This window comes from Lepidochelys olivacea (genome assembly GCF_965140295.1).
Source record: "Lepidochelys olivacea isolate rLepOli2 genome assembly, chromosome: 6".
Classification (NCBI taxonomy): domain Eukaryota; kingdom Metazoa; phylum Chordata; order Testudines; family Cheloniidae; genus Lepidochelys; species Lepidochelys olivacea.
The window spans coordinates 108,978,249-109,002,517 of record NC_140416.1 but is presented as its reverse complement, the minus strand read 5'-3'; the positions used below and the strand labels follow the sequence as shown (position 1 = coordinate 109,002,517).

At 43.0% G+C, this 24,269-nt stretch overlaps 1 protein-coding gene and 1 long non-coding RNA gene across 4 annotated transcripts; one reads left to right on the top strand and one right to left on the bottom strand.

The window, feature by feature from the left end:
• The first annotated feature begins 1,822 nt into the window (after nt 1-1,822).
• LOC311521763 lies at nt 1,823-9,290 on the top strand. 2 transcript variants are annotated; one of them, XR_014711965.1, is made up of 3 exons: nt 1,823-2,198; nt 4,103-4,241; nt 4,687-9,290. It is a non-coding gene; the product is annotated as an uncharacterized lncRNA (long non-coding RNA). The 2 variants fall into 2 exon arrangements; XR_014711966.1 differs by having other exon boundaries at nt 4,671-9,290.
• A 147-nt stretch (nt 9,291-9,437) lies between these two features.
• EIF5 (eukaryotic translation initiation factor 5) lies at nt 9,438-20,317 on the bottom strand. Of its 2 annotated transcripts, XM_084630320.1 has the most exons (13): nt 20,174-20,317; nt 19,866-20,050; nt 18,870-18,967; nt 16,701-16,980; nt 16,237-16,318; nt 15,659-15,831; nt 15,125-15,236; nt 13,001-13,140; nt 12,224-12,379; nt 11,706-11,867; nt 11,136-11,300; nt 10,657-10,791; nt 9,438-9,820 (listed from the first exon to the last, which is right to left on the bottom strand). In XM_084630320.1, exons 4-13 carry the CDS (start codon nt 16,770-16,772, stop codon nt 9,728-9,730), a joined length of 1,290 nt encoding a protein of 429 aa, XP_084486446.1. In that variant the 5' UTR covers nt 16,773-16,980; nt 18,870-18,967; nt 19,866-20,050; nt 20,174-20,317; the 3' UTR covers nt 9,438-9,727. The 2 variants fall into 2 exon arrangements, with proteins under 2 accessions (XP_084486446.1, XP_084486445.1); XM_084630319.1 differs by lacking the exon at nt 18,870-18,967.
• Between the last annotated feature and the right edge of the window lie 3,952 nt (nt 20,318-24,269).

The following is a 24,269-nucleotide window of genomic DNA, read 5'->3' as shown; positions in this document are numbered from 1 at the left end:
CTTGTATATTGCTGTCATTCCAGTACAATGATCTGTGGTTAAAGATGAAATAATCCCACCTTCTTTCCTTCCTGTATTCATCATTTCAGTTTTACTTTCTATCTACTTTTCTCTTCGCTTTCCCTCCTAAACCCTATTTACCAGGGTTGCCAGTATAGAATGACTGCCTCGTATCTTTGCAGGGCAGAAGACTGGAGGGGAAGGAGATGATTGTGCTGCAGGGAGATGGTCAGCCACGTAACAGGCTGAGTGGGCAGAGAGAATAAACAAGAGGTGGATTTTCAAGCTCTTCTAGTCAAGTACCTTCTCCAGCAAGCAAAGGGCCACAAGAGGTTGGGCGGGATATGTCCTGCTTCTGAAGCACAGAGGGCAATGAGTTCAGCTGTTTTCCACTACCATCCACTACCATTTTAAGCGCATAAACTTAGGATCTCTTGCATAATATAAACTTGAACATAGTAGGTTGACTGCCAGCACCTTTGTTGTTGCAACTGCAGAATTGACTGTGGAGTTGTACTCAATCTCTTTTTTTTTCTTTAACAAAGGAAGTTTTTACCCCTTATGGCAGGGGTGGGGAACCTTTTTTCTATCACGGGTCATTGACCCACATTAAAAATCAATCGCGGGCCACACACAAGTAAAAAGCAACTTAATTTAAGCTTTGTTTGAGAGAGAAATATAAAACGTTCAACTCACCCGCTTTTTTAGTGTGATGGTGGAGGTTGCAAATTAAGTCAGATAGCAGTTTTTCACCCAACTCTTGCAACCCAACCACCACCATAGGCATGCACATGTGCGCGGCTTGGGGATGCTACTGGCTGCTCCGCACTAGAGCGCTGGAAGCACGCACGGGCTGAGGAACACGCTGCCGGGCTCCAGGGCCAGCCGTTGTGAGGTCATAACACACGAGAGTGGCTGGAGGCTCTGCCTTGCCCCAGTGTTGCAGTTACAGCCACTGCCTGCCGCTCACCTCCCTCCTCATCTCCTCCGCTGTCTCCACCCACCATAGGCTACTGTCATAGGTCTGTGTTTTTAGAAATACTTGCTGTGGGCCGGATGAAATTAAGCAACAGGCCGGATCTGGCCTGGGGGCCGTAGGTTCCCCACCCCTGCCTTATGGTTATAAAGATAACCTTGCAAACCAATGTAAACTTGTTCATCTGAGTCCATGAACAACCTGAAACAATGGTTCCGACATGTCTGAGCTGCCCCAGTCATTGCATGCAATGCTCTGTGATTGTGCAGCTATTTGACAGTTTTCTGAAATACCAACATTTATCCTATTTGCTACTGCATATCTTTGAATATGATCCATAGTTGTGTGCTCATTGGAATGAAGGATATTTCATGGAATTCCAACAAATTACCATAGCCATTACCATTACATAGTTTCTGTGCTAGGATGAATGAAACCACTTAAATGCTTAACAGACGATAGTAGGGATTGATACCTCAGAGGGAAGATGCTTGTGTGTATGCATGTACATCTGAAATTGGGAGAGTGGTATTCTGGGGCATGAGCCTTGGTGGGGAGACAGGGTGTCTCAAATTTGGAATTACTCCAGGTGGAGATGACCAAGGAGTCTCAAATGCAGGGGGAGATAGTTTTTCATACTGAACTAGATCTTATCTCAAAATCAGGGAAGATCTAGAATTGAGGGCATCCCTACAAATCTGAGCCACACATTATATTAATTTAAACCCATGGAACAATAATATGAAAAGTCAGCTTGACCTAGAGATAAAGAGAAAGCTGCTCTGCGTTCAAGGTCAAGAATCAACACAGACCATGCCAAGTACACACACACACACACAAACCGCTTTCAGCCTCAGCTGGCTGTGAAAAATATAGACAGAGGCAAAACAAAGGCAAAACAAGTTGCAGGACTGAGATTACATTTGCAAAGGTTGGCCACCCAGTGAGACCCAACAGTCTGCCTTTGCGACCCTGGAGCTGGTGTGGTTTGGGGATGCTGAAGAAGCCACTGGCAGCCAGCCTGGACTGGAATACCAAGCAAAGGTCTCTGAAAGGGACACCCCAAGAGACCCCAGGGCGTAAAAAATCCCTCCCAAGAGCGGAAGCAAGTTGGAGATTTTTGCAGTGTATCTCTGGACAACCTGTCCATAGGATAACCTCCCGTCCACCTCTCTCTCTGTCTCTCCTACCCCCGGGCCTGGCCAGCCCGGGTAGCATGTTTGTGAGTATGAAAGTGGGTCACGGTTTGAGCACTAATGCTTCTTCCTTCCTTTGAGTGACGTGAAAGCAGTTCCCGCACTCACCACTGTTTTTTATTATTTTATTAATGAAGCTTTAAAATGTAGTGATACGGTGTGTTCTCTTCATCTCCACCCCTATGATCCTGCGGTCTTAGCCTGATCAACTGAGGCACAAGGAGATTGGTAACGGAAATCTGTCACAGTTTTGGTGGAGAATTGTGCGTGGGGGGGGTGGGGGGGAGGAGTGCCGCAGAGCGCACACCAGCTCTCTGTTTTGCCCTTGACATTTCACGTTAGTTTGCCTAGCACTGGTGGTATTTTATGTTGAGGATTGCATAATTAAAGGTGAGCCCCACTCTCAGTCGCAGTATGCTTGAGAACCAGAGAGAGGTTTAGCATTCCTCTCTCCACCCTGGTCTACGGGGAAAGGGTGCAGGTGGGTCTACTCCCGGTCGTAGCAGGACTGGGCAATAAGAGGAGCTGGGGAAAAGGGAAGAGATGTGTACCTGACAGCTAGGAAAAATTGAACAGTTAAAACACCAATTGGCTGTGCATTCTGTCCAGGTGGCAAGCCTTACGGGGGAGGACTTGGGTAGCCCTTGTGAGTGAGAATGTTTAAGGAGAGAGACCAGGAGGGGTGCGGGCTGGTTGAGGAGCCCACCCACCTTGCTAAATTGGTAGTGGAACAAAGCCTGTGCCCAGGGAAAGGGATGGTGCAGCAAGGAAAAAAAGATGGGGCCCAGACAAGCAGACAGGCAGGCAGAGGAAAAAAAAAATGGAAAACTGGTTGGAAGCCCTGAGGGGCATGGTGGAAGGACTAAGGGAAAGCAGTAAATATAGGCATGGGAAATTTAAACCCCTACAACAATAATCTGAATGGTAAAAATCTGAGTTGATAGCGTATCGTTTTGGGAGAATAAGCAAGTGATTAAAGGAACGAGAGTGAAAAGTTAACTCTGTAGTTGTTGGAGGGAATTATCAGTTGGATTTTGTAAAAACGCTAAAAAGAAAATAATTCTTGGTTTCTTTGCAGCCATTCTGAAGGAAAAATGGGCCCTTTTCCCAAAGAAATGTCTGTAAATAAATCCATGCAAAAAGACTATTTGATTGAAATCATTTGGCTATGAATATTTTAGTCAGATTAGCTAAAAGAACATACGGGGTGTCTGTTGGAATTTAACCGCCCAAAATGTATACAGGGGATGTTAAGGACAAGAACATGTGCAGTGTATATTGTAGAAGAGGTGAAAGGAATGTAAATATACAATGCTACTTAATTAAAATCCTATTACGCTCCAAGTGGCTACAATAGGTGGTGTTTCCTTTTCAGATCGCTGTGTGTTTTGAAAGCAGGAGTTATAAGTAAAAGGCAATCAGAACTCTGGTAAAAGTTAACTGTGTCCCTTTTAAGTAAAAGTTTTAATCTGTGACTGGCTCTGGATCCAAAAGCAATCCAGAAAACATCTGTGTTTATGCAAAGTACTTAACTGATAAAGATAAGAGCCACTGAAACCTGGCCTGCCTATGAAACAAACACAGAAAATATGGGGGTAATTCCTCTGTTTTGCCTGCAATCTGCAAGGGTATTTGTATAAGAAAGTAAGATTTTAAGCAATGACTGATTGCCCCAGAAGGGGTAGAAATATGTTCTTTCGTTTTTCAGCCCTCTTGAGATCCTGACAGGGCATCCAATGTAGCTTCTGGCAGTTTTTCAGAAAATCAGAGAAAGCTGATGCCAGCTAAAGAGCAATCCAACATACCATGCGTTTACTGGCACAATAGACGTGTTTTGTGTTCTATGTCCTTGTGGTGTTTTGTCTTGTGGAAAGGTATCTGGCCAATTTAAGTTTGTCTCCGCACAGATCTTAGCCAGTTTATTTTTCAGGATCCCATTCTGACGTTCCACTATCCCAGCAGACTGCGTGTGGTGGGGACAATGGGGTTGTGTTGGATCTGCAAGGCTGCACATAATTCTTTTATATGTCCAGTAAAATGAGTACCCCGATCACTGTTGATACCAACAGGTATGTCAAACCTTGGTATAAAAATCCTTAAGCAAAATTTTCACAACAGTCTTGGCATCTGCCCTTCTGCAAGGGAAGGCCTCAACCTAGTTTGAAAATACATCAACTAAAACAACACATACTCATAATTACAACATTTAGACATTTGAATAAAATCAATCTGAATATTTACAAAAGGTCCCCAGGGAGGGGGACGCACTGACTGTCTAACTTTAACAGCCTTACCAACATTGTGCTGCTGGCAGGTCGTACATTGTTGGCAGTAGTGCTGGGCCACAGAGGAAAAATCCGGTGCAAACTAGTCTCGTTTAACTACAGCAATCATCCCCCCTTTGCTCGCGTACCCTCACTGACCCTCGCCCAGATGGACATTCATTTAATGGATGACACAATGCTTAATTATTGTTAGGCTCTAATGAAATGCGTTAGGTCTCTTTATACACAGGTGAAAGAAGCACTACCCAAGGATCTTGAGTAACCCTGCCACTAATTGGAAGCAAGAGACTGGGTCTACATAAAGGTTCATCAGCTAAAGACGGCCCTGACCCTGCACTTGAAAGGCCCTTACCAAAAAACCTGTTAACTACCAACACCGCTGTGAAGTGCCAAGGACTGATTGTCTGGACCCATGCTTCTCACTGCAAAAAGGCCCCTCCACCTCGAGATGACTCTCCGACTGATGATCGGTCTCTCTCTCCTTCTGGTGCTGCTGTTCCTTCTGGACAGCAGGAGAAAAGGACAAGGTGAAGTGCTAGTAACCTCTCCCATGTCCACTGACAGAACTATCATGCATTAGGATTTCACTAGAACCAAATTATTACAGGGTGATGTGCTAGTAACCTCTCCCCTGCATAATGCTAAACCACAACTGTTCCAAGAGAGAAGAAGGAACACTCGCTCTGCTGAAACCACCGAGGTCCAGAAATTCCTGATGACAAAGGACATTAACAATTGGCCCTGGTGGAGGAAACGGAGTATTGTGTATTGGCAGGGAGGGAACTGCGAGGACCATTCTTGGGAATTTGGAGTTGAGTGGTGGTTTGGATTTTTTTCCCAGGGTCTGGGCTTTGTGCTTACGGACAAGTACCATCAGAACATACTGCCCTCCCTAAATGGCTTCCTGATGACAAATACCAAAGATGCCTTGCTGCCATGAACATTATCCCCACCATCCCCTCCACCTTTGCCACCACCCCTGTAATTTACCCAAATACAGACAATACTGTATATTCTAATGAAACCCAATGGCCAAGACTTTCAAATCTTAGTAATTTACTGAAATTTTGTTCAGAAAATGTATTTTTTAAAGTTCAGAATAAGTCATATGAGCGAATAATTGAGTGGAAAACAAATGGGTTGGTGATGATAGAAATATATATCACTACAAATGAGCCCCAAGAATTGGAAATTGAGATTAATGGATTCTATAGTGAGGTAGATATGACGGCCGTTCCTGGAGTCTGCAGTATGTTAGATGAAAGAGGCCCTTACTGTTATTTGGTCACCCAATTAGTGAATAATCAAACGTACACTCAAAGAGTCTGTTCTGCCACTGGAAATTTTATCTGCATTGAAATAATCCCAGTAACTAATAATTTAACCTGCACCATATTGCAGTATACCCCTTCCTATGCTATTAATGCTAATGCCTCTTGGAAATAAATGAAAGTGTTAAGCCAACAGATATGGTATGGTACTTCATCAAAGAGAGATGTGTTAGGCTATTGATGGACTGTGATTAATACTACACTAGAGACTATAAAATTCATGCTGCCTGTATCCAGTTTTCAGGTCACCTTTACATATCCTAATTGCTCAAAAGGGGCTGCCATTAAGATAGCACAGCAAAAGGCCTGGGTTTCCTCTAGAACGAAGAAGGACTTGACTGGACACCTATGGGATGGTGCTAATAGTGCAGCTGCAATTTGGAATATTTATAAGGCCAACAACATGAAGAAAAATTAGGACAATTGGAAAAAGCCACAGGTCTTATTATTGGAGCAGTTAACTGAGGTACAGGCTGGAGTCGATGAATTACATGTTATCTCCGTCCTTAGTTCAGTGACCCAGAAACTTCTGACGATGGTATTAAATATCACTGAGGCTGCAAAGGCATTACAGTGGGATCCGGCTTGTTCAGAAATTCAGGATTTCCTGAATGACCAGCTCATGGCCATTCAGAGTGATCTTGTGCATCAGGCTTGGCCCACTTCCCTTACAGATACTTCAGGAGTATCATCTGATCTGTGGCTACGGAGACATACTTGGAGATTTTCTGGGTGGAAGTGCAGATGTTCGCAGTGCTCCTTCCAAGCACATGGACCAGTTGGAGGGATGTGGGCTCCCACATACTGAATCCTGCCACGTCTATGGGGAGGATGGATGTGGGATTGGATAATTCACCGAGACATTTGGGAAATTAAACTACCTGGTATGCCTGATTTATAGTCAGTGCTCCTGGAATAACACCTGACATTTGGATAGGGAGTCAATAGACACTCTGGCCTTCAGAACCCACACAGCTTCAGTGTGTATGAAAACTGAAGCCAGGGGAAGCTGTCACTGTTCATTATGTTTGTAGGGAGGGTATGGGACAAGGAACTTCCCTGACAGGACAGCTGCTTTTCCAAGCTAATGACAGCTGTATGTTAAGACCACCACTTTGCAAGACATACATTTTAATCTCACCACTGCTGCAGGCAAACATTATTTATGGGCCTGTGGATAGAATCCTACAATCAGCCCTTAGGTTTCAGATATCTTTTAATTGGACTGCCTTAGTACCTGACTGGTTCCAAAATTTGCTTTCACTCCTACCCGAGGACTGAGAAATCTCTGAATTACAAAGTCAAATTCATATGCTTCAAAATATATATCCAATTGAAAAGTATGCCTTTCATACAGCCTATAGAGTGTCTATGTATTGTGTTTTGTGACTAAGGCTATACAACCCCATCATATTACAAAGGGAATGTTAATGCTTTCATGGTTGTTCAGTTTAGGATTAGGTTGTTGTAAAGGATGTAATAACACCACCTTTTATGTTCATACTAACTATGCATTGTCGTTGCATCCAACCAAAACCCATGAGGCTGAACCATTTGATCTAGAATCAGCAATATAAGGTTTGATGAAAATGGAGGTTTAAGACTGATAGTTGTGCTGGAAGTGGAAAAAGGGAACTTGAATGCAGACATTTTAGGAATAGAGCAAGAGTCAGGCTAACTAACTCTAATAACACCAGACTTTGAAGCACAGCCTGGGCGAGTGGGAAAATTGTAAGAGATGCTGTTTTGAGCTTGTGTCAGATAAGAATGGAATGCAGACTAGGAGGAACTGCTTAGAAAAGACAGAGATCAGGAAGGAATATGTATTAAAATAAAGACAGGGCTGTTGATTATTGTATGCAACAAAAGGTATAAATGCTTGCCCTAACTGTTTATCTGGCAGCGACCTGCCTAGGAAAGGGGAATCCCTGTTTGTGCACTCTCCCCTTTGCAACTGCTTGAGAATAAACAGTCTCTGACTTGTTACAAACAACCTAAGAGTGAAGACTGTTTTTCTTCCACAAGGGCATCCCTACAAATCTCAGCCACACATTATATTAAAACCAAAACTAGAGAGATTTAAAAATCCAGACTTTTCTCCATTCCAAAGCCAGTAGAATTTTTAATAGCCTGTCTACATAACAGGTGCTAAGAACCCCAATATTGGTGAGACATAACCCAGAAGCCATGCTACTTATCTGACCTTTTGCATACGCCACTAGTGACTAAAACAGGAACTTGGACAAGGCCACCTCTACTGAAGAATCAGATATAGAATTCCTCCAAAGGGGGCAGGGCTTTTCAATTTCTCATCAATAGCTTTAGACTTACTCCTTTAAGTTTGTTCTATGCAAAGCTAAAAGCCACACAAAGAGCTGAGCAACACCTATGTATAGATGTAATTACACGAAAGCTTAACTTAGCCTTTGATAATAGGAAAAAAAACCCCTCTACTTGAGGTGGGGGGGATGGTTCTTGTCTTAGCCTTTCACTTGCAGACCCCTACAAAATTTCAAATGGAGGTGTGGACTCCTTTGGAAATTCAGTATGTCACCTAGTCTAGAAGTTAGACTGAAAACCGAGTATAGAGTTCAACTATTAATGTTTAAGATGTTCAGCTCAGCATTTGACACAGCATGAGAAGGGTATAAACTTGTAGATGAACACTGAATTGTGAACTGTAGGTGGCGATAGTCACATACTTTTGACTCATCAGAAAAAACAGCCTTCTCTAGCATCTGAAACTTTATTTCCATAAGTCACCTTTCACAGATCCCTTATGTCAGTCTACAGACCACATGTTGAAAACCACTGTTTTCCTAGCTTAAGAAAACTGCTTTTGTTGAAGTTTTGGCCTTTTGTCTGAGATCAACCTTGAAGTTTACTACAGCAAAGGCTGGGTATGTTTAGAGAAATAATTAAGTTACTTTAGTCTTTACACTGCATGAAGCAAAAATTAGTCTCCAAAGTTGTTTTTGCTCGGACCATTCCTTTCCTCACCCCAATTTTAAGTTAATCTTCAACCACTTTTCCCTCAGTTGATTTTTAACTTGTAAGAAAAAAAAGTATGTATTGCTCTTGGCAAAAAGGACATTTGAATTATAGCTAGAGTAGGAATTTAGATATTTCTTCTACTTCAATAAGATTTTGATTTGGCTATTTTGTCACAGTGGTAGTAAGAATGACACCTCACTTAAAATAAGTGTGATATTTACAATCAACTCTGGACACTAGAATGGAATAAAGATGACTTTTGGAGCAAGTCTTGATCTTCCCTCTTGCAATTTTTGAGCTGTTTATCAAAGGCAGTCTGAAATAGTCAGCACCAAATATGGTCGGCCAAAAATATGGATGCTAGATGAAGAGGTATATATATTTTTTAATCACACAAATTTTAGCCCTATGACCATATGAATGCTAGACTAGCTTTGTCTGCCAGTTGAAACCCAGTCACTAGTGTCTCTTGCTGCTCTTTGAGCTTGCTAGAGACACTCAAGTTTAGAAAAATTGCATACTGGTTTCTCTACCAGGGATCTATTTTCCTCAGAGCAGCTTTCTGTTCCCTCCTAGACAGGAGCAGAATACCATTGCCAGCAAACAGACACCTGTTAAGCTGGTCTCACTCCAAGGTGAACATAACTCTTTAGGCTGACCAAAACCAAATCCTTTATTCCCACAGCAGTATAAATGTGTTCCAAGTATTTGTGTCCAACACAACTTTAAAAAGAAACATGCCATTAACAAACTAGATTGGTTCACTCATGTGTAGACTCCTTGGTGTTCGGCTTATAGTTACACAAGACCAGTCACAGTAAGAGACATTTGAGTATTAACTAGCATAATATTAAGCCATTTCAGCTTGTGCATGTACATGTTGCACTTCTGGAAGAAAAATGCAGAACAGTTTTCAGTATTACACTGGAAGCTAGGTCACATCACTTAAATGGCATCGATATCTATGTCATCATCTTTCTTGTTTACAGGCTTCACAGTTTCAACTTTAGGTACACTGGCAGTCTTGGAATACACCACCTAGTGAGACAAGACATTTAGTGTTTAAGGACATCCATTGACAATCTTCCATAATGATGCTGACACCCTCTATCTACTTAATGAAGTAAGTTTAGCTAAGGTATAAGATATGTACACAGCCTGTATGGAGGTAATTCATTTTAGGGAGACTTGTCTCCTTGTGGCATAACAGCATATCTGAAACCATAGTCAGAGCACTGTGTCAGGAATCCTCTTCTAAAAGCTATTCCAAATTGTTTGGTTCTACTAGTCACCACACCCCCATTACTCAAAAGGTAGTTAAGTTTGTCTTACTGATGTAGGGAGACATGCTAAATGTGACATGCAAAGAACTGTCATGTTATTTTACCAGCTCACAAGACATTTTACCTTGGTTCTGTAATGGTGCACCATATATTAACAGAGGTTTGCATCCTCAGCAGAGGCTAGACAATTTGCTCTTTAAATTCAACCTTCATTGCTTGTACTAGAAGTCCTTATTTTAAAAGGCTGACACTATGAGCATCCTGTGTTGCTCACAAGGTAACCATCTAGACCTTGGAAGCTTAAAATGGAAAAAAGACTACTCATTGTCCTAGCTGGTGAAGTTTTTATCCTGTCTTTATTAGGGGAAGACAGGAGCCTGTGGAGGAATCCAAGGGTGTACAGAGGGAAAGGACGATTATGTGGACTGGGGAACTCCCCCACAAATAGTAGTGGGGTTTTAGCCATATGCCTCAGAGGAAAAGCTAGTCTTAGGCCACACCTAGGCATGCAGGCCCAAGAAGAATGAACGGGGGGGAGGGGGGGGAGGAGGGAGAAGAACAATGGATGGACACACAAACCAATCTTCTTACCTCAATATTTTCATCTTCATCCTCTTCTTCGTTACCAGAGGACTCTTCCTCAGCTTCCTTCAGCCATTTGATAAAGGGTTCTGCTTTGATGCGGATTTCTTTAGCAAGCTCTTTTGAGACATACTTCTTAGAGGCCTACAAGAAAGGAAGAGTATTTTAAAAACCTCTAGTGCAGAAGCTGCTATGAGGACTGAAAAAAGTTACATATTAGCCAGAGGAGTGATACTGGTTCTATAAGGACTTCTCAGAAACTCAAAGCCAAGCCCAGCCACCCTGAAAAAAAACAAAAAAAACACAAACCACACACACACACCACACCCCACAAAAAACCACCACCTTAATCAGTCTACACTTTCAGGAGACATGCACTGTACAACACTATATGAAGAGACCACATCACACCATACTCCCCCCCCCCGCAAACCTCAGAAACTGTGATATAGTACCGTGTCCACCTAATAGTGGAACTATCCAAGTACCTTTTCTGCCCAGCTAAGGATGACCTCTTCTTCCAGAAGATCAGCATCATACATTTCCTTCAAGATATGTGGAATTTTAGAAATAAGCTGAGATTGATGCATGGCTACCACACACTCCAAGCCATGAAGAAGGTATCTCTGAGCTTTCTTGTTGTTGTGGCAGAACTGTAATAAAGCCATACAATTGTCAATATTAGTTTCTTTGTGGGCAGGTAAGACGCTAATCTTCTAAGTTCAAGCCTTCTGTACAATATACTTCAGCCAAGGTGCTGTAACCTGAGCCCGGCTGCCCAGGGTGGCAGGGCTTGGAGGTCATCCCTGAACCCCACTAAGTCTATCAGCTGTGGCAACCACATTAAAAACAGGGTCACAACCCGTTTGGGGTCTTAATGCAGTTTGAGAACCACTGGTTTGCAGAGTTTAGGGACAAGAGAATGAGTTTTCTGTTGTAGACTTTTGTTCTACCAGTTTTCAGAGCTTCATTTAAGTAGTTGTTGCTCCTAAAAGCCACTAAAGTGTCAGACTTTATATATGGAGGCCAGTAAAACTGTTGGAGATTAAAAAGCTTACACGTAGGAAATGGCGTCTATATCTCTTTATCTGTTCTCGAATCTTCTCATCAAAGAGGACTTCAGTCAAAACTAGAGGGCCCATAGCCTTTACATCCAGTCTCTCCGCTTCTGCTACAATATCTTTGTCAGAAGTCTCAATGACACCTTCTTCCTTCTTTTTCTGCAGATGAGAAATTAGTCACAACTCCAATGCTAACAAGCCTGTACTTCTAGTCACTCTCCCTTCCCCCCACCAGGTTACAGTTAGAACAAGTTTCAGAGTAGCAGCCGTGTTAGTCTGTATCCATAAAAAGAAAAAAAAAAGTGTACTTGTGGCACCTTAGTCTAACAAATTTATTTGAGCATGCATCCGATAAGCTTTCATGAGCTACAGCTCACTTCATCGGATGCATGCTCAAATAAATTTGTTCGACTAAGGTGCCACAAGAACTCCTTTTTTCACCTTAGAACGGTTTACTATAATGACATCAAGTATGGTTTTGAGCTAATGTTTTAGAAGAGGAACTGCAGTTTTACCTTAACAAAGTCAAATAATATGTTGACTCGCTCTTCTACTGTTCTTTCTAGGTCATCACTAAGTGTGAGGTTCTTTGCATGATCACTGATTTCATCCATTCTGCGCCTCTGGGCTTCTTCAGTTGTGTCTTCACCCCAGTCATCATCATCATCCTCCTGAAGAAGAGCATTCACACAGAGTTAATGAGCTCTTAAGGGCAAGTGATGCTCTGCTTATGGGCATATTAAATACTAATGCCATTCCAAGGTATTCTACTGTGAATCTGTAGTTTTGATGGGGGGATGGGGAGTACTCAAATTCATAGGGATGCCTCATGAATAACTTCCAGTGAGGGGCAACCCTATGGTCCTATAGCAGTTACCTACAGAAAAAAAGCTAATACTGAGCTTAGTATTTTAGCCATATTTCCAGCTTGCCCCCACCCCACAGAAAGTAGGTCTAGTGGTAGACTAATTCCATTAACCACTTCATGGATTAAACTGCAGAGCTGGGGATGGGATACGAGACTCCCTCCCACCCCCCTAACAGTTTGAGATCCAAACAAACAGGAAGGAAGAATGCTTCAGTATCATGGGATGGTAAGGACCTACCATCACTAAAGCCAGCATAAATGGCTTGGGCTACCTATACGGCTCATTTTCAGTGCAGCTCTGAAAGGGAGCCACCACCATTTCAGAAAGCAGTTATAAGTGGAAGTGTTACCTGACTCTAATTTTGAAGTCTAATTTATAAGCCAACCTCACTGTTCTTTACAAGTCTCTGGAAAGTCTACTTACCACTGCACGTGGAGCATCAAGTTCGTCTGGTGGTGGCGGCAATGGTGTCTCATTGCTAGACACAGAACCATTCTCTTTATCCTTGCCTTTTCTGTTCTTCTTTTCCTTTTCTTTCTTTCCTGTACTAGCATCACTGTTCTCTGGAAGAAAATAGACTCGATACTTTAATTTGTTTCCAAGTGGGAACAAGACTTCCACTTAGTGAGACAATTTGTCAGCACTATTTCAAATGTATCAGATTCCTACAGAACCTAGTTTGAAGAAGTTTTAGTTTAATTCAGTATTCCAAGGCTCCTTTTCATAGTGCCACCTCTCCCTCAATGTGAAGATTGTGCCACCACTGCAGACCCCACATAGCATGGGATGAAGTTAGTCTTAAGACAACATCCCTTGTGTCCAACAAGGCTGGAAGCCAACAGCCACAATTTGACAGATATTGGAGACCTAGTTTTAAGGTTTACACATTAAGTACTATTCCTCCTCCCCCCTTCCGTTTTAAATATCAGGGCCATGATTTGGTGAAGTGTGCATATCACATCTACAAGGTCTCCAGTGAATGGGCCTGGTGAGAGTTTAAAGCCAGAAGGGATCACTATGCTCCTCTTGTCCAACATCCTCCATAGCATAGGCCAACAGTTCTCAACCTTTCCAGGTTACTGTACCCTTTTCAGGAGGCTGATTTGTCTTATGTACCCCAGGTTTCATCCCACTTAAAGTACTTTACAAGAAAGTGTCACAGCACATTACTGAAAATTACAGTTTCCAGGTTGAGAAACACTGATAGTAACTATACTAGTCATTGTATGCATGACATTTTAGAGCGCCATATAATGGCTTTTTGCAAGTGCTTTCTTCCAATGGAGTCGGTTATAAAATTAGGCAACTATCTAGATGAGCTGATGTACCTTCTGGAAGGTATCCCCCAGAGATTCATATGCCTGGTTGAGAACCACTGGTATGGGCCACAGAATTTCACCTAGTAATTCCTGAACTAGAGTCACTACCTCACAGTTGACTAAATCCAAGCTTGATTTAAATACTTGAAATAGAGGACTTGAGGTCATTGGTAAGCTAATTCAGTAGTTTGTCACTCTCTGTTGAGGGCAGCTTTTCAGTTTGAGTTTTTCTAGCTTTGTTTCCAGCCATTAGTCTAGTTATGCTTTTGTCTGCTTAGCAAAAGCTCTATCAGATGTCTCCGTAACTGGCTGGCCATGGCCAACCAGTTATGGCCTCAAAATTACTATAGTAAGTCACTTTTGAAGTTGCAGAAGCAGTTAACTCAAACTTATATTTTGAGATCTAAATGTACATATTAAGTCTCAAAACTTGAGTCAAGCCACTTTCACAGATTAGAAATAGACTGAAGACCCCTGTACCCATCACTAATCTTATTAGCAGAAACAGTGATGTCTCCTTGGTCCTTTGCATCCTCAGGCTCAGAGTGCTGAAATCCCTCTAAGTGAGAGTTGCAGCTTGGGAGACTGAGCCATACTTTGTTTTTAGTGCTCTCTGCAAGACTTCCAGAGCAGAGGGGGAAAAAAAAACTTTATTTTGGAAAGTGTGACATGGAGCCATTCTGCCATCATGTAATGGTTTTGGTACTAAGCACTATAGCCCTGTGTAGGGCATTTAAAAGCAGCAGTTAGCATGCAGAGCTAAAACTACTCATTTTGACTTTGCTTCCCATAAATCAATCTGGTGCCTGCAAGATTAACCTACAATTGTTAACTGGGAAGCAGTCTGGCCCACAAAGTTGGCTAGTGTGTGGTAACACAAATATTACTTTCCTGATCTGCAAGTTCAAATAGGTTGTTAGAGTCTATATAACACATGACCTCATTTAGTAGAGACCACTGGAATAGGTTAGACTTTTTTATTATAGCAAGCTTAAATTGAGACAGGCAACCGGATATCTGCCACAGAGTGTTGCTTGCATAGAGTAACCAGTTAAGTCCTTCTCAGTGAAGGACAAAAAATAAACTTGTCTGTAACTTCACCCAACCTCATATCCCACTGGCTAACCCCTCCAACATAGAGGTAGAAGTTAGAGTCTATTTCAGCTACAAGGATGTTTTAGCATGTGGATTGCTTCCTTTATGAGAGTCAAAAATATGCAACACTTACCGGGTGGGTTTTTGAGAATGAATGTGCAGAGTTTATGGTTTGTGTCAAGCATGCCTCGATAGCCACAGGCTTTGCAAGAGTTACCTATAGTTTGTTTCTTGGGATTGACATGCTGCCAGAGGGAAAGTCAAAATTAAAACCTTATTTCAACTCTGATATTACTTCTTTATGCCACAACTTAAACATCCAAAGAGGCCAATAGAGATTTCAGATAAACTTTTCATGTCAGGCTGTTTATCATAATTTGTATAAGGAAGTTATGCTAACTTTTACATAACTAATTCTTTAAATTTCTCAATCCTGAAATTTTAGGGTTTGAGACTGGAAACATTTCCAGACGAACACTTCAGAAGTTGAATTATATTACAATGAACTTTCACCTACACACTAGCATCAGCATGAAATTGACTTGAAGTAGTCAATCTTGCATGCATTAGCACTTGCGTGCACATTATCTAAGAATAAGACAGTCGTGGGTGTTTTTAATACCAGAAAAGCCTGTTTGGTTATAGGAAAAAACTTAAGCATGCTCACCAGATCAGTTTCAGGATTCTCACACTCAGGACAGAGAACAAATTTTTTAATGAATCCATCCAACATGTCTTGCAGCTTATTCGCCTCATGAGATCCATTGACAATGTAACGGTCATTCTTAACATCAAACTGGGTCTGTGCCCCCAGCTCACAACCAAAAAATTTGGTGGGATCTTTCAAAAGACAGAAATTGGCACATTTAAAAGCCTGCCAGTAAGATCCTGACAGCCAGGCCTGACCTGTATACTAGTGCTCATCTTTCAAATATAATTCACTATCACTAACAATGCTTGGCAGTACTCTTAATAGGTCATGTCTCTTATGGTTCTTAGCTGTACTGGGTCATGTCTTTCTAAGAGAAAAGTTCAACCCAAGTAGTGTTTTACCCTAGAAATAATATATTTCCCTTTATTAAACTTTAAGGCCCATGGAGCCTGTGTCAGTGCTGCACTAGTAAAATATGCATATGAAACCTCTAAAAAAGTGCCGCCCCCTGCTTTCACCATATGTTATCCAAGCAATCCTTGGGGACCAAAAGAGCCATGAGGGAATTTCATGTTACTTTAAGAGTTACTTACACGTTGGAGGCCGATTAAGCGCCTTTGCAACGTCAACCATGTTGACTATAACTGTCTTTATTCCATTTCCTTTGCCCTCAACCTAAGAGGAAAAAAAAAATCAAATTCACACAATTAGGTATACATGTGAAGGTCAATGCCACACCACTGTCTAAGTCATTTAAGAAATGCTTACAAAGTTAAACACTGCTTAAAGCAGTATCATTACTTATGGAAGAGGGGTAGTGTAGTATAGTGGATAAAGCAGCAGACCAGAACACAGGACACTGGGATTCTATTCCAGACTCTGTCACTGGCCTGCTGAGTGACCTTGGGCAAGTCACTTAATTTTGCCTTGGTTTCCTATTTGTAAAGTAGAGATAATGATACCGACTCTCTCAAAATGATCTACAAGAGACATACTGATGAAAAGCTCTATATAAATAGCGCTTATATTCTGATTACCAGAGTTTAGGAAGAGTTACCTTTGCAATCAGACGGGGCATTTTGTAGCGATAGAACTGATCCGAAACACTGCGGTTGACATTGACAGACATTTTGTCTTATTAGTAGCTTTATCAATAAGATGAAGAGATCTTTGATTGCAGCTTTTTGGTATCTTCTGTCTGGAGAAGACGGGATGACATAAACGACTGCAAGAGTTCTCGGTCTCTGACATGAAAAAGTTTTCGCCACTGAGGCTGTAAGGTTCTTGTTTGTATGCTATGTTCCCCCAATACAGGTACCAATGGCTGCGCAACAGCTCTGCAAGTGTTTAAAAAAAGAAGTTCAGTCTAAAACTTTTCATGAAGTATATTCATGCTGAAGGACACTGTTTAATAGTTATTGGATCTGAAATTTTAGTTATGTTCTCTAAGTCTTATTTCTGCTGGACATAAAAGCATTTCCTATGCATGAAGTCAGTTATTTGACTACGTAGTCTCAGTTTGTATCATTAAAGCAGCAGTTCCTCAGCTGTAGACTGTCAACTTCTGCTGTCCTGTAGAATGCTGATTTGTGTTATGGTACAAGTTTCCCCCTTTTTCGCCTACTAGAGCGCACAGACACAGCTAAAGAATGAGTTTTCCATGTAAAAGGTTACCAGAGAAATGTTATATTATGAGATGGATGGGAATGAGCAGCAGATCCCCTTTGGCTTTTGCTAGGCTTAAAGTCAGTCTGATACCCTGGGCTTTGTAACCACAGGTGCACTTTATTCTCAGGCTTGTTCCCACCACATACAAATTACCATTCACTCTCTGCAGGCAGGTGGGAGGGGAGAGCTACCTCCCTGCTTCTATTCCACCATTTTCTTTTCCTCCGGCTTTCCCCTGAGGTTTTTATGGAGCCCCAGGCTAATTAGGTAGCAGCCGTCTGTCTCCCCAATTAGGGCCAGGTTACCTCCAGCCCACTCCAATTTGTTCCCCTAATGAGCGGGCATGACAAAGGGCTGGATCTGCAATCCTTTGCACAGTACCCTGTCACGGGTCACAGAACAGCCTTGCTATTGAAAGAGTCACATGGGGTGAAAGTTTGACTGCTCTGGAAGAAGGAGGCAAGGAAAAAACAGCCCTTAAATCCTTGGTTATGGTGTAACTGAATAGACTCATTTTAAAGTGAAGTGTGTGGCTTATTTGTATTTAGTCACCCAGAATGCTGTGAAATACCTACCTTCAACATGAATAAGTAGTGTTTAGCAAACTATACTGTCACTTCTATATAACTATAAAGTGTTGTTGTTTGCCAACAGCTTGCTTTTCTCCTGGACTTAAGCGGCTAAAATTGTTAAATTAACCAGTGCTTCCTTCCACTCATAAGATCTCATAAGTGTAGCAGCCCCATCTTGTTTCTATAGAAACTTCCTTCTGCACCTTTGATTCAGCATAGTAGTACCAAAACATCCACCTCCCCACCCCCAAATATTTAAGATGTTTTGCATTTCTAGGCTTCCTACTTCTGTGGTACATAGATGTTCATTAACTTACCCAATGCTTCCCTGATTTCTCAGAAGCACCCTAGTATTGCATCACTTCTGCTATACATTTACAATTCAGTTTCTAAGCTGTACTGTGATTAAATATTGACTGACCATTTAGATACCACATTTGAGACAAGTTTATTCTTGCCAGCTCTTTAGAATGGCTGTACATGCTACCACACTGCTACTTCAAGTGGAGGTGTTTAGGTAACTTGTTTTGATAGAAATGTACAAAATACTTCAATCTATAACAGCAACAAAACAGCACAAGAATGTATTTTTCAATACTGAACAACAGTTTCCCCAACATTTAGTTAGTCGTAGTAACTGGAAGTCATTTACAGTTGCTGACCAAAAAAAGCAGCTAAGTGTGAACCCTGAGGTGTAGCAGGGGACATATCAAAGGTATTAGCTCAGGGGTTCTCAAACTGGGGGTCAGAACCCCTCAGAGGATCACAAGATTGTTACATGGGGGGCGGGGGATCATGAGCTGTCAGCCTCCACCCCAAACCCTGCTTTGCTTCCAGTATTTATAATGCTTCTAAATGTATTTAATTTATTGGGGGGGGTGTCACATTCAGAGGCTTGTTGTGTAAAAGGGGTCACCAGGACAAAAGTTTGAGAACCCCTGTATTAGCTTGTTTTGATATAAATAATGCTCCCTTCGTTTCTCTACCTTTGTTTTCCTCAGAGAGTTAGGGAGATGTGGGCAGTTAGGTGTTCACTTTCCAATATAACAAGCAGCTCTTCTCCCCTGGGATGCCTGTAAAATCCCTGGAGTGAAAACCAACTAATATCTTTACAAGTCCTTTGTATTGTAAATTGCAAGGATCAGCTTACACTACTTGATCTACAGGACCTGATCGACAGACTTAGTTTTGCCCCAGAACAGCTAGAAAGAGCCCTTTATAAAGGGAAAAAAAAATAATAAAAAAAACAGACACCACACAACAGACGTGGCAGTGCTTTCCACAGCCAATCTAAAGCCAGCCATCATGTGGCCTACACACGGGGCTGCAGAGGAACGGAGGAACCAGGTACCTCAGGGGAAGGAAGACAGACGTGTGGCCTCATCCACATCGCTGCTTTTGTCTGCTGGCGACCGAAGCCCCCACCCACCTCCCGACACCGCCCCCGAGCCCGTCGCGCTGAGCGAGCAGCCAGCCTCCCTCCCGCCGAACCGCCCCACTCCGCTCTGGGATGACTCATAAATGCAGCGATTAAGCACTGAGTCAGCCTTTCACAGAACGGGTGGGAGGAAGGGGGGGGACGACACCCCCTCCAACTGCGCATGCGGGGGCCTCCGCGGTTTCTCAGGCAGCCCCCCCGCCCCCCCCAACTCGCCCCTCCCGATGTAACCCCTGGAATGCAGCCCCCTCCCCCCCTGCGCTGCGGATTTCTAACTGCGCCACACAGCTTCCCCTCCACCCCCCATCACGAGGCGCAGCCCCAACCGTCGCCATTTTGCCTCGTCGCACGGGGACCACCCGACCGGGATAGCCAGCGCCGCCTGTTCCCCCCGCACGGGAGTACCTCAGCCACTCCCGTCGAGGCTGCACGGACCCCCATCAGCCGCCCCCACCCCGGGTACCCCGGCCTGTAGATCCTCCCCCACGTCCCCAGACGCGCTCTCCTCACATCGCGCCTCGCCACCCCCTTGGCGGCCACTCACCGTTTTCGTCCAATAAAGACATAAACCCAACGCTGCTCGCCCCGGGCTGCGACGAAGCCGAGTGTGTAAGGAGAACGGGGCCGAGAGGCGCTTATATCCGGGCGGAGGGAAGGCGGGCGCCGCAGCCGCCGGGTCCGAGCGTCCTGGGGCGGGCGGAATCAGCAGCAGCGGCGGCGCCAGTCAATCTGTGGGGGAGACACAATCAGGGCACCGTTAACGGCGGCACCTGGGAAGGGAAAGGGGCGGGCACAACTGAAGCCGAAGGGGGCGGTTGCTGGTTGCCCCTGCGATGGGCGCCGCGTACTCACCTCTAGAATGTTCTCGCTCCAACTGAGCGACGCCACGGCTGGGATCAATCAGCCAGCGGCGGGCCGCACCTCCCTCGCCCCACCATTAGCTCGCCGCTCGCCATCCGCCTATGTTATTGGCTGCCGCTGCGGTCAATCAATCCGCCCTTTCCCCCCCTCCCCCCAGCACTCTAAAGGACATCGCGTCTATAGTGGCCAAAGCTCGCGAGAAGGAGAGCAAGGGGGTAGGGACGGGAGAGAAAAGAATGAGTCATTGAAACAGCCGGGCCGGGTTGTGCGTCGAGTGGGGGAGGAGCAGGGTGGCTGGCCTCTTTGGCCCCTGGTGTGGCCGAGGGCACAGAAATGGTGCTGGTCACCGCCATATACGTATTAGAGGGCTGCCCGCTTCCTTGCTTCTGTAGGCTGAGCTACTGCACCCGCCAGGGGCTCCTTTCATCCTCCTAAGCCCTGTGTGCTCGCCTCTAATACCCGTCCCTGCAATCACTGCCCCAGCCCTTATGCCAGGGGCTCTGTGCCCCGCCCATTCCTTTGCCTGCCCCCCGTGGCAAGAGCTCCTTGTGCCCCTTCTCCCATGCCTCCTATTCTCCTTTCCCTATGATGACAGAGACTCTGTGTCTCCCCCCCATCCCCCTCTCTGCCAAATGCCAGGGCACTATGGCCCCCCTTCCCTCTAATGCCAAGGGCTCTCCTCTCCTTCCCCATACCAACCTTATTCTCTCCCTGTGCCAGGGATTCCCATGTGCCCCCTGTTCCTCTGCCCTCCTTTTCCCCCTACCCCTTTCTGTTTGGGAGATAAATCAGACTGTTAACATTTTAAACTATTGCGATGATGAACATAGTTGCTGTTGTTATGCTGGAAGGTGTTGATGGCTGCTGTCAACCAGTTCTTTGATCTCTAGAAAGTTACAAAGGAGAATACAACGAGGAGTCCATGTGGCACCTTAGAGACTAACAAATTTTATTTGGGCATAAGCTTCCTTGGGCTAGCACCCAATTCATCAGATGCATCAGATGAAGTGGGTTCTAGCCCATGAAAGCTTATGCCCAAATAAATTTAGTCCATAAGGTGCCACAAGGACTCCTCATTGTTTTTGCTGATACAGACTAACATGGCAACCACTCTGAAACCTGTCACAAATGTGAATGAAACTGCTGGGTTTGCTAATCATACAGAAGGAGCTCTGCATGTCCCCCTTTCCAGTTTTCCTCAAAATCAATAGGATTTTGGCCATTGATGCCTATAACATTCCCTGACATTTTGGAATTGTTTGAATGCAGTGTCCAAAAGTTATTGCATTCCATACCGACAGAGAAATGTTATCAAGTTCAATGTCAGGCCTCATTTTACTCAGCCAATAAGGAATCCATCTAGAGTGGGGTTTAAAATGCTAACCCCAAAAACAGGCATACAGCCTCCTACATTTGCTGCTCCCCAAGAAGGAGACATGAACACCCAGTTCTCCCTGTCACACAGATAGTTATTGTCCTTTTTGCTGCTAATTCATTCTGATAGGAATGTGGCACTGAGCAGGGCCTGACCCCACAAAAGGGCATGAATTTCCAATTCTCCCTGTCACATATACAGTCTCCATTACCACTAACTTTCTTCCTTACTGGACAAACTATTAGAGCTGTCTTCAGGGTACGGGGTCTTGATTTTGATAAAAGCAAAGCCCAGGAAAAGATACAACCCCTGTTTCTTGCAGACAGTTACTATTCCTGTCACCAGTACTGCTAGCTCCCTTCCTGAGTGGACAGAGGCATTGAGTGGGTCCAGCTTTAGGAGTTGGGGGCTCATTTTAAAAAATACTAGTCTTGTAAAGGGCATGAAATTCTACCCATTTTCCCATCCTCCACTCCCTCTAACCAAGTATCTCAATTGCTACCTGCTACTACTAATGCATGTTCTCTTCCACTCCTCCTAAATGGCACCAAGCAAGGCCAGCATTAGGATTTTTGAAGGCTCCTAATAAAGTAGGAATTTAATATTTTTGTTATTGTATAATACAAATAATGTTAAAGCAGAAAGGCATTAAATGGGCATTTCTGAGATATTATCATGGCAATTAAATATACAAATCACTTTTCTGTCTTACTGTTCTCTGCTTCCTTATAAATGCACTCAGACAACAGCAGAAGAAACCTCAGTCCTTGTCATTTGGCATGTTTTAATGATAATATTGTACAGTATTTTGAGGGCTGTCTAGAGGAGCAGAGGAGAATAGGCTGGAGTGGACCACTTCAAAAATAAAATGATTAATAACAATAGCTAATAAAATACTTACAAAATTAGGTTTCCAAGCCATCTTTAAATTAGGCCATCACTGGTACCAAGTTGTCACAGACAGAGGACTCTTGTTAGACCTTTTGTGACTCTGGAATGCTCTTTTTGGTCTGGCAGAAAAAAGACCAACAGTCAAATGCAAAGGTGGCTTATAAATGTGATTTTCCTAGAAGACACAAAGGAAAAGTCAGGCCATTATTAAGGACATGATCAGTGACACATTACAATGAAAAACAGCTTATTTCAGCAGCAGCAGAGCTGGAGTACAGTTACCAGAGAATGAGTGTGTGTTTTTCTCAGTGCTTAGTGCTGCGTTCTAACAAGATCCTCCTACATCATGGCTGCTGCCCTAGTTATACAAGTTCTCAGTCTACTGAATAGCAAGTGTTCAGGGCAGGACACTGGCCTATAAACTGTGTATTCAGGGCTATGTTGAGCTCTGACTGAATTAGGGAGAGGTACAATAAATCCTGAGGGAAATTTTAAATGTCTCTTTGAAATGTGCACAATAAAATCATTCCCCACAAGAGGGAGAGGTTTTAAAAACTGCCTTAAAATGTAAACCCCAAACAAGGAAACGTATCTCCAAAATATGTCAGACTTGGCAATTATCATGAGGAAAAAAATAATCAGAATGTGGGATGCAAGAAAAGTACAACAGGAAACTTCTCTGCTGTGACACTATGCGTGGACCTATAACTTTCTCAATGCCTCCTTTCTGTGACTTTCCTTTCATGGTACAACACATCTGAGGTTAATAAATTACAGTACTAAAAATGTGCTGCTGCCAACACCGCTTCATGATATGGCAGAGGAGCAACAGAGACCTTGAATTTGCAGCATTTTGACATAATGAATGACCCTAGTGAGGTCTGATTTCACGGTCTTGAGATGCAGATTAGACCTATATTTTATAGTATAAAAAGTGACATAATTAATTTAATAGGTCTGTTTTAAAATGTTAGTCCTAATGCATACTGCAGGAATTAATCCAATATGGGTGATGTCAGAGGACATTATTGTTAGCAATCTTTATACAAAATATACAAAAATTGTGGATTCTTTGCTATTTGGGGGAGCCTAGTTTTTCATTTCATCTGATCAAAACAATCTTTTTAAATTTGATTTTAGATGTCAAGTACTTTTACTGACTGAAAGTCATTTTAATTTTGTACACTTAGAAACTACGGGCTCTGAAAAGACAGAAATCACCTTTCCCCTTCTTTAAAGTCATGCCTTAATGAGTCACAGAGTTCATAGTTCAAATTGCTCGTGTGATCTTCAAAGTACAGGCCACTTGTGAGCTTTGCATTTCACTGCTATAAACTAAACAATTTATAACTATACTCCACGTTTATTGTTGAGACATTATTAACCCAGCTGCCTGGGTTTCTTTTTTATTTAATGGTGATTTAATTACTGACAGTAGGAAATTGTCAGCAATGAATCATTTCCCTAGAGTAAGCGTTCCCTTATAGCAGAACTGCTTTATGATGGTTCAGTTCAGCTTTGAATAATTCAAATTTGTTTTATTGTCTGATCAGGTTTTGTCAAAGAATCCATCTCCTCCCCCTCCCAAAAAGTGAATACCTGCTACATATGATACAGCTAATTTTTAAAAAACAAGAATTTAATTGATATTTATATTAAGATCCAAACCCACAAAAGCATGGAAATTCTAATAATCTGAAATGGCTATAAAGTGGGATATCCATTGTTAAGCCATGTCTATACTGCAACTTTTAAGCAAGTTTGTAATCAGTTAGTAACATAGTTGGCTCTAACAATGCCACATGATTAGTATTCAGTTAT

Coding starts and splice junctions, on each gene's coding strand:
- EIF5 (XM_084630320.1), bottom strand. CDS start 16,772: ATGTCTGTCAATGTCAACCGCAGTGTTTCGGATCAGTTCTATCGCTAC. Junction 15,237..15,658: donor AGAATCCTGAAACTGATCTG/GTGAGCATGCTT, acceptor TCCCTCTGGCAG/CATGTCAATCCCAAGAAACA. Junction 12,380..13,000: donor TTGATGCTCCACGTGCAGTG/GTAAGTAGACTT, acceptor GCTCTTCTTCAG/GAGGATGATGATGATGACTG.